This window comes from Oryzias latipes, chromosome 17 (genome assembly GCF_053564925.1).
Source record: "Oryzias latipes strain Hd-rR chromosome 17, Olatipes_Hd-rR_3.1".
NCBI lineage: Eukaryota > Metazoa > Chordata > Actinopteri > Beloniformes > Adrianichthyidae > Oryzias > Oryzias latipes.
This window is the reverse complement of record NC_136253.1, coordinates 3,265,064-3,280,511: the sequence shown is the minus strand read 5'-3', so window position 1 is coordinate 3,280,511 and position 15,448 is coordinate 3,265,064. Positions and strand designations below refer to the sequence as shown.

The window sequence follows — 15,448 nt, the reverse complement described above, 5'->3', positions numbered from 1 at the left end:
TTCATCCTGAAGCATCCATGGCGCCCAAAAGTATTTTATCTAATCAGACTCCCCGAAGGAGCTATGGACAACTGTCCTTGGCTCCACCAAAACAAAGCCGCTTCTACAGAGTGGACTACAGCAGCTGTTCTTGAGGGTTGATAACTGCAACTCACCCCCTCCCTGCTTGTCCTCGGCTTCCCAACCCCCTCCCTACCTCCTCTGTGAGCTGCCCGGAAGATGTGCCTGGCTCACGGAGCTGCACCTGATGGACAGACTCATGGGGGGCCCCCCACTCCTGTCCACCACCGTTTCCCCCCTGAGCCTCATGTACTGTGTCTTTGTCTGAATATGTGCTATTTGTGTTTAAACGGTGTAGTTTTTTTCTTGTATCAACACATTGTACGCAGTGTAGGGATACGACTTTTTTTTGTCACCAAACCCAACCCCAGCCCTTTTAATGGTCCATCTGCATGCTATACAAAGGTGCGCCGGCGCAGGTCATCTAAGGCGCTCGGCTGCATTGACCTCAGTGACCTCTCGAGATGTGTGTGTGTATCCTGTGTTGCTGTTTGTCTGACCTTCTTCATCGAGATGTACTGGAACTGAGTTTCTCCTTGTTGGGATTAATAAAGTTTTCATTCATTCAAATGAAGCCACTGAATACAGTTTAGGATCAGGGTTGCTGGAGCCTATCCCAGCTGCCACTGGGGAAGGCAGGTTTAGACCCTGGTAAGGTCGTCACTGTATTGCAGGGTCACACACTCACACACAATCCCATCTAATAGAGATAATCTAGGGTCACCTGTGACCCCATGAAGCATGTTTTTGGAAGAAAACCCACACATGCACAGGGAAAAGATACAAACTCCACACAGAGAGGATCCAGCTGGGACCAGAACCAGGACCTTCTCACTGTGAGGCGAGCACTACCACTGTGCCACCCTCATTCAAGTCAATTAAGTGAAAAGAAACTCCACAATCAGGTCAACATGAATTGAACGTTCTCCTTTCCTCCTTCGTGTTCTGTTCAGCAGGTGGTTAGTTTGTACACTTCCATCAACCACTCAGTCCTACTTCTGAAGTCAAACAGAAGTTTTAAAATAAGTTAAATAAAGCTCCTCTAAGTTCCAACTTTTCAGTCATTAGAGACCAAAAACTATCAACCATCATATTTACCAAACACAGCAAGGGATTCATGGGAGACTGCAAAGATACAAATGCAAAAAATAATTCTCACATCCCTCAGGATTGTTGGGTTTTCGACATGGTTGTCACAGCTGGAACCAAAACAAAACCACGAGTTCAAAGGAATTCACTTCAGAAACGAGACGCTCAAAGAAACAATTCAGAATGGAGATGATAAGAACAAAAAGTAGATGACTGTAAATAATCCATCCTTGGTTCATCACACATGTCCTTTTTCATCATTCCTTTCACCACAAAAGAACAACCAGCCTTTGTTTAGAGCACTGTTAAACTGAAACAAGTGTCAACATGTAGTGACAAAAAATGATACGACACAATAAAAAGCACAAGCTCACCCAAATATAGTTTATGATACTAAAATAAAGACATAAAATGTAGTTTGGGTAAACTGACCTTAATAATGAAGAAACACTGATAGATATCAGACACAAACAACAAAATCAAATTGAGATCATCTAGAAACAACAGACTAATGAAGTTGTGTTTGTATAGTTACATATTAAGAAAATGTAAAAGTTACAACAACCAAAAACAACAAGAATAAAAAATGGACAAAATGCATCCAATGCAAAAACACAACAGCGTTTTCTTAATTAAACACCTGAAAAAATATTTTTTAACATGCAATAAAAATAGTAAAGAATGAAACATTTTGGATTTTTTAGCATAATTTAGTCAAAGACAGAATTAAAAGAAGAAAAGTGTTGTGCTCGCCATAAAATATTCCCAGATAGACAGAAGCTCTTAGATTTTCAGAAAAGCTGTTCCACAGAGGACGCTCAGGAAATCAAATTAGAGGATTAGCACTTGAAGATTGAAGAGTTTGGGGACATAAATGATGAAAAGGACCAACTAACTAACAAACTAAAAAGCTGAAGCTGACTGCTGTCTTCCTGGTCTTGTAGAGACACAGAGGGTTTTGGAGCAGGCCTTGTTCTTGGGGCATTTTTCTGATGATGGAGGGCATAGATAAAGGAAATTAAGCTTGAAATTGTTTTTCTGAATTTACCTTTTTAATAATAAAAGAAAGCTGTTCATAGAAGGGTTCATTTATTAGGTAGAACAAACGCTGGGCAGACCACAGGCCCTGCTCTGCTCTATTCTGATCATCCACTGTCAGACCAACAGATCCATGAACGTCTTTGTTTTCCTCGACTGAGCTGGAATCTGGATCAGAACTGGACTGCTGGATTGCTCGCCATTTTTGTTGCACCATTCAGGTTAGGTTGGGGATGTGAGGGGCTGTAGACTAGCAAGACAGTGTAAACAGAGAGCTCTCAGTCATGAGCTATGGGAAAGGGGGTGGGGTTTGTCTGTGCCAACTGAACACAACTCAGAGGTGAATTTCTAATGAGCTCCTGCTGCTCTGCAGAAACTACGTCCTAGAAAACGACACAGTTTATTTTACTTTTTAATAGTCATAACTAAAAGATCACAGGGAACGCTTTAACAATAGATCAAAAGATGAACGAGACTGTGGCTCTGGAGTCAGAAAGTCTGACCAGCAATGTTTCCTCAGATGAAGAAAAGTGCACAAAAAATAAAATCTGCCTCAAACTAATACATTGCTTCACCATTTAAGAATTTCCTCTCTGCCACGCCATTTCATCATCTGTGATCTCCGTTCACCATTAATCTGAGAACATTGATCGTCTCTAAGTTAACTTTCCTCAAACAATCATTCATTGTAGAAACACAAACTCCTACAAATTGGTTTGCTATCCCAGCACCACAAAACCCTGCACTGGTTTGTGTTTGGACAAGTCAAAGAAGCTGCAACACTTCACCGCTGCAAAGGCTAAAAAGTGCAGTCAGGTTCTGTTTCTTATTTTGAATTTCTGCATTTTGCCAATTAGCAGGAAACAAAAGGCAGAAAACCTTCAATCGTTTAGAGAAGTCTTGATGTAAACATGCAGACATTCATTCAAAGAGACGTCTGAGACTTTTCATTTAAATATGTTTAAATGTTTACTCACATGCAGCAGCACTGACCATAAAAAGGCTTTCAACATGTAAAAGGAGCATTGGACAAGGAGGGAATGTGTTCATTGTGTGAAGCTTGGGGCTATAGGTTTTTGTCTAGAACGACTTTTCATACCCATGCTTGCAGAAGTTTTGCAAAAGCTGTGGTCAGGAGGTTATTATGGAATATTTCTTTATCATTTTGTGTAATTGAACTTAATTTAGGGAGGTAACATTTAAAGGACAGATTTAGACAGCATTACAGTCCACACGGTTTTCTAAGCCAAGCCTATCCCTCAGCTCAAAGGTCACCTTAAAGGTCACCATGGCTACCTCTAAAAAATGTTGCTTTCATTATGCAGACAACACTGCAAAACCAACAAGCAGAGCTCCGTTTGTGTAAACGATGATGATTCACAGCTTGAGCCAACAGCTTTAAATAACACGTGGTGTCCAGGGACACACAGTACTGAAGCCTTTAATTAACTGTAAAGTTTTGCCTTCATTCAATCTGTGGACAATCAAATTCAGTTCTAGGAGTCCTAACAACAAGACGAACTCACTGACCAAATCAATTAAACAATGTTTTGTTATTTTGTGTTACATTTTTAAGGTAATATTTCTATAATTACTGTACAGTAATAACAAATTCTCTGATTTAAAATAATTTACGCAGAACGTTGTTTACTTTACCTTTACGGTTTAAACTAATTATAAAAATTTAAATCTAAATGAACACAGAATCTTTAAGATTCTGTGTAAAAAACACTGTTTTCAAATTGTTCCAATTTTAGAAAACTTCTGAAAAATTTGGATGAAAATGTTTGGCGTGAAAACTGTTGTAATTCCGAAGATTACCAGCAGGGGGCGCTCCGATGGCCCTTCACCTTCAGAACACCTGTGGATCGGACTAAAGCATAAAACACGTTTGGGGTGACTTCTCACTCTTCACATATTCCAGCTAAAACATGCATTACACTTGTCTACATGACTAAATCCTTTGCTCGCTTTTACTTACACATATTCTTATATTTTTAAATAAAATATGTATTTTTTTTAAAGAGGTGCGTCTACCAATCCTATCGCCATGGAAACAGACACAAAGTTCCCCCCCCCTAAAGTGAATGGACCGGAAGTTGGGTAATGTTTTGAAAAGGCTCCTCGGCGATACATCTTGCTAGTAGACGATCTTTGACTGAAGGTGGTTGGCCAAGTTGTCAGGACAGGCGAGAGTCCACGGGATTACAGCGGCCAGGGAAGCTCAGGAGACACGGCGGGGTCGACCCAACCTGTCAAGTAGCCCGTTAAATCAAACTTTGGCGGCCATACGAGCAGAGAAAAGGGAAGCTCTCCGGGATTTGACTCCGTCCACGAGCCGCTGAGGGAGTCTTCTTCTTCTCCCCACGGACGGACGGACTGGAAGCAGAGGTAGATGCAGGTCTCGTTTGTTTGGGACAAACTGGGAGGTTTTAACCAGAATGCTAATTCTGCTAGCTTAGCTAACCTTAGCGGAATGTGAAGCAGAAACTTTTAGCTGTTGTGGTTCACACAAGAAATTTACAAGTTTAGAAGGAAACTGTAAGCAGAGAAGTTGACTCACTTTAGAAAAACAAAAATTCCTAAATCACCAACGTAATTTTGACGCTGGACATGGATAGTTTTTGCATTTTTAAATTTATTCCGTTTAAATCTGATAAAAGCCCATTTGATCGTTTTTTTTTATTGACAGTTCATTTTTGTTTTAAACACCTTTATGTCGCTTTTTTGTATTAATCGAACATTTCTTTTATTAACCAGCATGTCTTCATGACTAAAACATGTTTGATGCTCTTATCATGAAATCAGTTTATAAACACAGGGAGAAGCCCAGATTTGGATGGAGAGATCACACCAATCTGCTAATTGACAGAAATCTGATCAAACATTTGCTTGTTGACATGACTGAATGTTTTTCTGTCTGTTAAGGAGGGTTTGCTGAAAAGTCCTGACACGTAGAGTTAACTGTTGTAATTCGGGGGCGGGGCTTGTCACTGTCATCTGCTGCAGGTAGATTTGCAGCTCCTGCTCACTCAGGTTCATGTTTTCATTAAAGGCTGCCCCGCTCAGATGACAGATTGCTGTTCCAACAGTCTCAGGATGCCCCAAGGGTTCATTCTGCAGAGAAGTTGGGTTGGAAATGACTAAGTGGGACAGTCTGTGCTAAATCCAAGCTGTTTGGGTCAATGTGGGTCTATATTTGGAGGAGCTGCATGTGAAGGTCACAGTGAACTACTTGAGTGGTTCTGCTTTTCTCTGACAGCAAACACTATTCATCAGTTGTCTGAAGTGTAATCAGAAGATGACAAGCTTGGAGGATGTATAGATTAGATATAGAAGCATTTGACAGATGACAAAACAGAAAACCAACACCAAGTTTCATGCTCTTCTTTTTTGAAAAGGTAATTTTTCATCTGTGTGGTTCCTGCATCCTCCATTCCTGCCGGTTTCACAGTCTCTCACCTTTGTCTGTCTTCTCTGGTCTCAGGCAAGTTGCATTGTGGGTTTTCAGAAGAAGCTTCCTGCAGTTGCTAAAACAGGAATTAACGTGCCAAACAGCCCAAACAATGAGCTGAAACCAGAACAGCAGTCAGAGTGAACCTCCTGCTCGTCATGGCATGTTTGATGATTCCCAAGAAAATCTATGTAACACAACAACAGAATCTTTATTTGTCTCAACATGAGCTCTCTACCAAAGCTCATGACCACACACACACACACACACACACATATATATATATATATATATATATATATATATATATATATATATATATATATATATATATATATATATATATATATATATATATCTCCAGCAGTACAGTTTTATGATAGACGAGGAAAACAAAGACGTTCATGGATCTATTTGTCTGCTAGTGGATGCATCAGAATGGAGCAGAGCAGGAAGCTGGTGGCTTGTTGATTGTAGCTTTTTTGGTACAAAAAACTAAGGCAGAAAAAAAATACTTACTTGCTTAATACATTTTTTTTCTTGTAGACCTGATTGTTCCAGTCGGTGATGCCGTTTTAAGTTGGGTAGCAGATTAGATGTGTTAACTGTGTTACGCTATCTTTGTGTAACATTGTCAACACACAGCATTCCACTTATCCAACTGTCTTTTCCCTTCATGGATGCTAACAACAAAGCCAAAGTGTCCCCCCAACACAGGAGAGCGTAAGGAGATGGGGGGGGTCCTCATCTCTGGCCTGGCGTCTGCATTAGTCATATGTTGACATGCTAACTGACCGTCACCTAATAGCGTCTTAGAGGAAACTCACGGTTAACATTACTTCTGCCTTGGGCAAAGTTAATCCCGTGAAACTCTAAGAGCCGTTTCATTGGTGAGCGACGCATGACTAGAGCTCTGAGGATTCATGTTGTTATGCTGTTTGTGTGTCTTCACAATAAATGGGTTTAACTGCCAGACAGGAGAAGGAGCATCCATGTATCTGTCTAATCTCTCTCTGAGACTGTGTGAGGGCGTGTGGAGTATGGGGGGGGGACAGTCTTAGCAGCTAGTTAAATAGCAGCTCCGCTCTCGTTTCCCCGCTAAGGGTGATAAAGCAGCTGAGTCGTTACAATGCTTATGCGGGAAAAAAACGGACCAAAACGGTACAGAAGTGAACCGAGACTGCCGTACCGAAACGGTTCGGTTCAACTACGTGTATCGTTACACCGCTAGTATGTGTTGGGTTTTTATTTATCTATTTTATCTGATTATTATTATTGATATTTTTACTAGGTTTGCTATTTTTAAAACTATTTTTTTATCTTACTGTTATCTATTTTATAATGGGAAGCACTTTGATAGGCTTTGTAACAGGAAAAGTGCCATACAAATAAAGTTGTTTTTTTTTTCTTTTCTTTCCTTTTATTTTGGACTAGTGAAACAAGTGTAAAATAACAAAATAAGACAAAAACGAGACTAAACTTGCAAAAAATAAACAAGAAAAAGACAAGTAAATTATATAAAACAAAACAAAAAAAAATTATATAAACACCAGTCCAAAAGGGAGTGAGAAGAAGAAAAATCTTATAAACTCTCACCCCCCTTTACCTTAAGCCCTTACTTTCCCACCATCAAAGTCCAGGGCCCTACCCAAGTGTATATGTACATATATACATGTAATTTTCATTTCCAAACAACATGCAAATGAATAACAAAATGTATTGTCAAAGTATGCAGATTTATAAATGCTGACATTCTGTATTTTTTTGTATTTGCTCATATTTATCCATGATCATCTTTCTGTATCTATATTTAAATTCTTTTATGTTTGGACATTGTTTCAAGCATTTACTGGTTCTGTTCCACAACTTCACTCCACAAATTGAAACACAGAATCTCTTTTTATTTGTACGTGCTTTATGTATGACAAATTTATCTTTTTCCCTAAAATTGTATTTTTCCTCTCTTGTGATAAATAACCTTTGGAAGTTTATTGAATTCAATAATTTAATTAGCAGAAAAATGCTACAAATGTTAAAAACACTGAAACATGATTTTCATCAAAGGGGGTCTTTTTAATGACAAAAAGGCTTTTTTGATTAGATTTGTGGAAAACAGTTTATTCCAACTGTTTCCCTCTGGTCTGTGCTTTCATCCTAACACTATGGTTGTCCACATCTGTACACAGACTGTCTGATGTGTGCTAACAGGAGTCATGTGCTGGTGGCCCTGGGCTCCAGCACAAACACTACAGGCTCTATTGTTGTTTATCCTCAAGCAGAACAGAACATGGGAGGATGTGTTTCTCCATGACAAAAATGAACATCAATGTGTTTGAACATCGCCGTCACTCACAGGCGCCTGCCTCTCTGTTGCTCACTGCTACCCTCTTAGCCCGCAGTCCCCTCAGTGCTCCACTGTAAAGCTTATTACCATGGCTTCAAATGAAGGTGCTTCCTCTGAATTTGCTGATTGGACTCTGAGAAGATTTGTGCCGTAAAGCAGTGCAGTAACTGGAGCTTAGTGTAGGGAGGGATAAGTGAATGAGACGGACGGCAACCCCCAGGTATTTAAGGCTCCAAAGGTCCTTCAGAATGAAGAAGGGAGGCTGTGTGAGGGTCACAAGCTGCTATGTGTGTCTGGGTTTTTTTCTGGTCCAGACTCAACCTCACTTTAAACCCTGAGGCATTTTCAAAGCATGCTTTTACTAGATTATTTGTCTGTTAGCTTTAAAATATACTAACTGTGCCAGATTTTCTCTCCTACTTTTTGTAGGAGAGAAAATCACAGAACTTCATTTACCCAATAAGTTAGTATATTTAGCCACATTTTTACTATCTTGACTCGCCTCAAAGTTTCCTAAAATTGCTAAGATGAACTCGTTTTAAATGTCTTACTTAGGTCCAGTTCTGATGGATATCAAGGTTTACACAAACTACTTAACAGAACACGACTTAAGGAAGTACAATTTTGGCTTTTTCTTTTTTTAGATGTAATGTGTCTGAATTTAATCATAAATGATCCTGTTAGATTTATACATGCATCTGAAAAGTGAGGAAGAGAATGATGAAGACAAAAGAGGAATGATTTGCAGGAAGCAAATCTTATTTAACTTCTTTCATAAATAAATGTTTGGTTTTAAGGAATTATTGTGTTTCCTGCAATAAATGTAAACAACTAACTTCTTTTACTTAATCCTCATTTTAGTTTGATTTTCTTTTGAACATTTTCTGTTTATAGCTACCCTAAGTAAACATGTATTACATATATATCTATATATAGATATAATCCCACATGTGTTGTGAGGTTAAGGATGTTCAAAGTGTTGGTAAACACATTGTTTGTCAAAAATCTACTGACATTTTAGAACCATTTTTTACAATTTACAGAAGCAACAAGGATCAGTTTTGTTCTGTTTCCACAGAGAAAGCTTCACTTTAGTTAGTCTCTTTAAAATCTGAGTGTTCTAAACATCAGATTGGGACAAAAATTAATATTTTAACTCTAAACTGCATTTGTAGTTTATGGATGCTCTTCATAGAAGATCAGGCTGCATTAAATATGTCTGGGATTAGAAGAGACGTCCTTCTGTCATTTCAACCCTTCAGTAAGGAGGTCAGAGGTTAACAAGGAAAGCTGCCTATTTTAGCTCTGACTTATCCATCACAGTCCTGCTCTGTTGTCAAATGTGGAAGTGCTGCAGCATTCTTTGATTCTGTTTAGCTCAAACAGACTGAAACGGTAACTAAATGTGTGATATTGTGCGGTGCATCAGCACTCCTCTTGATGTTGTTTGCTGTACCTGAGACGTGCCTCAAGCTTCTCTCTTCTCAGTCATTTCATTCTTACTTCCTTTAATTAAACCTAAAACGCCCTTTTTTAGGAGAAAAATCTAAATAAGAGAGGAAAAAAACGCATTACGAAACGCTGTCCTTTCTGTTACTAACATTCTTTATTGAATTAAAAACAGGAAGTTAGTTTGTGCGTGTTTTCATTTATTACTTAAAGAAGAAAGTCAGAATTGGTTAAAAAAATGGTTTTGGCTGATATAGCCATCTAAAAGTTAAGAACATTGGAATTTGGTACGTTCTGTTATTTGCATCCAATTTGTTAGAGATTATAAAAAAAGTTAAATAAAGAATTAAATATAGAAGAATTCATTTCCTTTTAGGGTTTAACAAAGTTTTTTATACATTCAACTTTATTTTTTGCAACAGCTGCTTCTATGTTTGTCAGAAATACACTCGTATGTCATTTTCCATCAAAGTAGAGCTCTTCTGGATGTCAGGCACATTCAGACCTGTGGTTTGAACAGCTGGAATAGTTTCACCTCTGACTTTGACCTGAGGCTGCCTTTTCTCTGTGCTGGACTCAACTTGTCACTGCAGGAAGTGCACTTAACTTTTTGGGAGGGGCAAAGGTGTTGTCAAAGAACCAGTGCGCTGAATTTTGTGAGGCGTGGAATGCAGCCCAGCAAATGTTTTCTCTTGACAAACTCTGGAAAGCTGACATTTTTAAAGCAGTTGCACAATGAAGGCAGTTTCTTTCACCTTTTGTCACTGAAATAGTGACTCCTACTAAACATTGTTTGGATTTAATGGTAAATGCAAGGTTTCCTTTAAGCAATTGGATCAGAAGCTTTCTCTTTATTTGAGTACAAGTGAGTTCAGATCAATTTATGTACCGTAGTTGTATTGAAGAGTCGGGTTCTATCTGTTGCACATAACTACTGTAATGAAGATCTGCTTCAAAGCACAGGAGGATCATGGTCTGCTGCAACCTCTCCTGCTGTTGGAACAGGGACTGGGTGTTTACACATGTGATTTAAGCAGGAAGCCATGTAAAAACTGGATTGGGCTTCCAGCTCAGTGGAAACATGCTTCAATTGATTCAATAACTGAACCTAAATGGCCCCCGTAGTGGGTCATTACAGGATGGAAACAGAGCTGCACACAAACTTGGAGCAGCAGTGTAACAACAACTCCTTGAAATTTGGTTGGATGAATGCAGGCTGATCAAAAAAACTTCAAATCTGATATTCATTGCTTCTCGCGCTGATTTCTCAACAATCTATATGTCGTAAACACTTATCGGCGTACCTTCCTAGCCATTATCTCCTCGGTCTCCTCTTGCAGCACACCTCTGCCATATAAAAGTAGCAAAAGTTTTGTACCTGACGTTGACACAAATGTTAAAATTTAGTCAGAGAAATATGAAGTTTGAAGACGTGAACTATCCCAACAAGGTTTGCAAAGCGTAGAACTTTTTATTGCTTTGCCCCACTCTCGTAATTCCTGACCAATGAATGAAGACAATTTTAGTCACATGCTTTTGTTTACAGGCTTTAGTTTGAAACAGAAATCTCCGGTTGACCACAGTCTGAAAACAGACCAATCGTAAGGTGCATGACTCAATCCAGACCAAATTCATCGGTCCGGACCAATAGACCTTTCCAGTCTGAATCCACCCTGAAGGACAGCTGAAGTGAACTAACCAGAGGAACTCTACTACATAATCTCAGAAGTAAAGAGTTGGATGCCTTATTTATTAAGGCCCGTACACACCGGGACAAATATTCGCCAGGCGTTATTCGCCAGCGTTTTTCGCCACGTTTTTTGTGTTCACACCCAGGCGATTTTTGCTGACGATGAGCCGAGCGAACATGCAATTTCATTCCCTGACATTAGATGGCGCTTAATGTAAACATAAATACTCCTGTACACAAGGTGGCGCTGCGCAACTTTACGCTTCTTAAAGTCGCTTTTTACTCAGAAGAAGAGAGCAAGTATTTACGCGCTTGTCAGAATCATACAAAGAAAACATGAATATTTCAAGCACCAGTAGCTCCAACTGGTGCTTGGTTCGGGGATATTTTAGAATGGCCGTCATTATTTCTTCACGGCTGTGTAGACGCTACTTGGCGTCTATCTTTTTCACTGGTATGTGTGCTCAGAAAGGCAGTTTTGTGTTTGAGCGCCCCCAAGTTGTGTTTTACTGTAACTTCAGAGGCTCCAGACACGTGTGCAAAAGCGCCGTTCTCATTGGTCGAATAGATTTCGACGCAACGCGTCAAAAAAAAAAAGCGAACCCGAGGCGTTTTTTTTTTTTTTTTTGAAGCTTTGACGCGTGGCGTTTTTTCGCGTCGGTGTGCACACTCTAATTCAGAGGTGGGCACTGAGGGCCGCAGTCCTGCATGTTTTCCAGCATACCCTGCTCTGGCATGTTCTGATTGGCTGGACACACCTGAACCAGGTAATCAGCCATGAGTAGGGCAAGAGTATCTGGAAATCATGCAGACACACCGGCCCTCGAGGCCTGGAATTGCCCACCCCTGCTCTAATTGGTGCCCTTTGTTTAGTCACGAGGCGTTAACGTAGGCGAAAATCGCCGACGGAATTCGTCCCGGTGTGAACGGGCCTTTAGTCTTGGAGGCGGATTAAACGTCAACCCAGCGTATCACATCTGATTGAGCTCGAGCAGACCACATTAGTTGTGTTTTTGTTATATAAATGTTACATAAACACAGCCGACATGAATAAAGGGCAACACCTTTTTTGGGGTCTGGACACAAACACAATCAGTTAATTTGCATCTTAACACATTGAGAATCAGGAGCAGGCAAAAAATGCTGTTTGGAAAGTTATGTAGTTGTGATGTAAAAGCTACAATCGACAGGCCACAAGCTCCCTGCAGCGCTCCATTCTGATGCATCCACTAGGTTTAGTTGAAAACATAACAACCGACTAGATCCATGTACTGGTACATCCATGTTTGGTGAACTGGCATCTGGCTCCAAGCTGGATAGATCCATCATTGCTCAGTTTTTTGTTGCTCTGGTAATGTTGGGAGGGGCTGTAAGCTAGCAGGAAAGAGTGTAAACAGATTGATCATGGGAAGTAGAGGAGGGCTTTCTCTGCACCGGTGGTCCTGGCCTTAACTCAGAGGTGAATTTCTAATGAACTCCTGCAGCTCTGCAGAAACTATGTCCTAAAAAAAAGACAGATTTAGGCTAAAGACTGCATAATCACAATTAAAAGACCTCAGGGAAGACTTTTAAATGGATCAAAAGATGATTTGAGAGGAACTTCAAAAGTTCACTAGAGAGCCACGACAGCATCAACCAAACCAAATGTTGCATCATGAACCACCTTTGCAGACATTTTGATTGATGGGAGCAGTTTTAGTGTCAGACTTGGTTCTAGAGAGCCTATCATTGTTTGACGTAACAAACTGCTTCAGGGAGGATGTGATCAATTTTTCTGCAAGTCACAAAGTTTAGGGATTTTTGGGATTTGTTTTCCTAGTTTTTTGTTTGTTTTACCAGAGAAAAGTTCATGTGAAATGTCATTCTCAGATTATTAGTTTCCTGTGTACCTCTGATCGTTTCAATTACTCTTGTAAATCAGGAGACAATCTTTCATTTCTTTTGACTCTTGAAGACTTTCACAGACATGATTCTTTTTCCTGCAGTGACAAGATATAAGTAAACACGTGTCCTTTAAAACGCCATATTAATCTGAAGCTATTGTTTTCTTTCTCAGCTTTTCCCACGATGCCATGGTAGGAATTACTTCTGTTTTGCCCTGAACTCTCAAGCAGACAGTCTGAGGCAATATGGCACACCTGCCTATAGCCCCAGGTGAGGTCTACGTGGAGGTGGATTACGACTATGAGTACACGTCCAAGGACCGTCTCATTTCCATCCGCCAGGGTGAACGCTACCTGCTGGTCAAGAAAACCAATGAAGATTGGTGGCAGGTGAAGAAAGATGACGGGACAAAAGCGTTTTATGTACCTGCTCAGTATGTTCGGGAAGTTCGCAAAGCTCTCATGCCTCCTCCCAAGCCCATTCCTTATCACCATGGTGGTGCTTCAAAAACTCCTGGCAGTTCATACTGGGTCAAACCAGCTCATCTGGACCTGGGACTAAAAGATCAACCCGCTGAAGGCATCAGTCGGCGTGAATCCAAAACGCGGCGGTCTCCGTCTGCTCAAACCGCTTCTTCAGGTCACTTCACTCCCCCAAGTCAACGCAGGAACAGTAACCACTATCAACCCCCCCTTAGTCCGACTGACCACGAGCCAGCTCTGGAGGCTGGAAGCCAGAGACCTCAACAGGGGTCGTCCATCACTCTGCCCCGCAGCCGAGCTAGATCCCCAGACTTGGTCAGAGACCCCCTGGAGGGTGATGGCACTCATTGTGACTCTGCGGGGGAAGATAGAGGCACCAATGACTCTGAGTCTGGAGATGAACTGAGCGGCTCTTCCACCGAACATCTCCAGGTAAGACTGGTCTTATTTCTTTTTTAATCAACAAGGCGGCCAGTTTTGCTTCTGAGGCCACCCTGTTGAAGTCATTGCTGTCATCGATGTTTAGTTGCTTCTGAAACACAAAAAAGCATAGTCAGACACAGTTATTATTTTTAAAAGCATTCTTTTCCACATTAACTGCACGCTTATTTCCTCTTTTATGTTTAAAGCAAATGTCTTCAAATAGTCTATATAGTCTCCGATTTGTGCAGACAAAGGAAGAAACTGGTCAGTATAGAGCATGTTCATGTTTTACTTGTGGAATAGTGTTTGGCTTTTTTCTACCTATAGAATTCATTCATTCATTAATCTTCTTCCGTTTGTCCCTTTCGGGGTCACGGGGCTGCTGGAGCCTATCCCGGCCACTTGTGGGCAAAGGCAGGGGGCACCCTGGACAGGCCCCCAGTCTGTTGCAGACCCATAGAATTGTTCCCCTAAAAATAGAGTTCAGAAATATGATGTTATGCTCTGGCGCAACCAGAAGTGTTTTTTCCCCTCTGCTTTAAAGCTCCTTCATTTACTGTACGACTCGTGACTTAACCTTTGAGTTTTAAAGTGATACACTGGTTTGTCTCAAATGTGTTTGAATTTCAAAAAAAGATGAAAAGTTTGTCTAACAATTCAAAAAGGGAAACTCATTTTATATTACATCTTTTCACAGATTGAACTATTTAAGCCTTTACTTCTTCTAATTGTTGATGATTGTGGGTAACAGAGAAAAAACAAACAAACTGAGATTCTCTTAAAATTATATTTAAAAAAATGCAACAATAAAAGGTCCTAGTGTCTCAACATAATCAGCCATATAATTCAAAACATCTGCAAAGGCTTCTTGATTCTTTAACTTTGTAACCCCTTCTAGCTCCAGTGTTGATGTTGTTTGAATTACTGTAACATATGCAATTAAATTAATGATAACACATTCTTTAGCTGAAAAAAGCAGTCTTGCACTGATTGTTCAACCTTTACGTCAGTAAAGTCACGCCTTCTCCTCGTCAGAATTCCTTGGAATTCTGTAAATTGCATACACAGTTGGGGTTGTTCAAAGAGTGTGTGATATTTTGGTGCCGCCGCTGACATCTGTGTTTCAGAGTTTAATGGTCTCCGTCTGAGTCGGTAAACTATGCACTGCTGTTATGGACCAAACACTTATTTTCCACTAGGGCTGCACGGTGTGAGCAAAACTTGTGATTTACCATAATAATGATCAATATTGCGATGACTTGCGATACATGAACAAATAGCAAAACAAGCAAAAACATACTTTCCATTTAACAGCAACAGTTTAATTTAAATAAGAGTCAACACAACTTAAATTAGACTCCAAATAACCATACATCTAACATAAAAGGACTCCATCCAGTTGGTGATCGATCAAATGCAAAAATGGATTTATTTGATTCCTTAAATACTTCAAGCTCCAGTAAGATTGTTTTAGCACATTTAATGTAACAATTTGTTTCAATTTTCACCGCCTTTTGCCACATGCATATTGCACA

General features: G+C 40.1%; 1 protein-coding gene across 9 annotated transcripts in view; it reads left to right on the top strand.

Annotated features, from left to right (window-relative positions):
* Positions 1-4,234: 4,234 nt before the first annotated feature.
* LOC101158884 (rho GTPase-activating protein 12) overlaps positions 4,235-15,448 on the top strand; it is a 65,481-nt gene continuing 54,267 nt past the window's right edge. For 8 of the 9 annotated variants that reach the window (XM_078934171.1, XM_020710649.3, XM_078934170.1 and 5 more), the window contains exons 1-2: positions 4,237-4,578; positions 13,181-13,922. In XM_078934171.1, coding sequence (XP_078790297.1) covers positions 13,254-13,922 — 669 coding nt within the window. In that variant the 5' untranslated portion in view covers positions 4,237-4,578; positions 13,181-13,253. Of the gene's footprint in view, positions 4,579-13,180; positions 13,923-15,448 lie in introns of all 9 variants that reach the window. The other variant, XM_011485974.4, reaches the window with a different exon arrangement.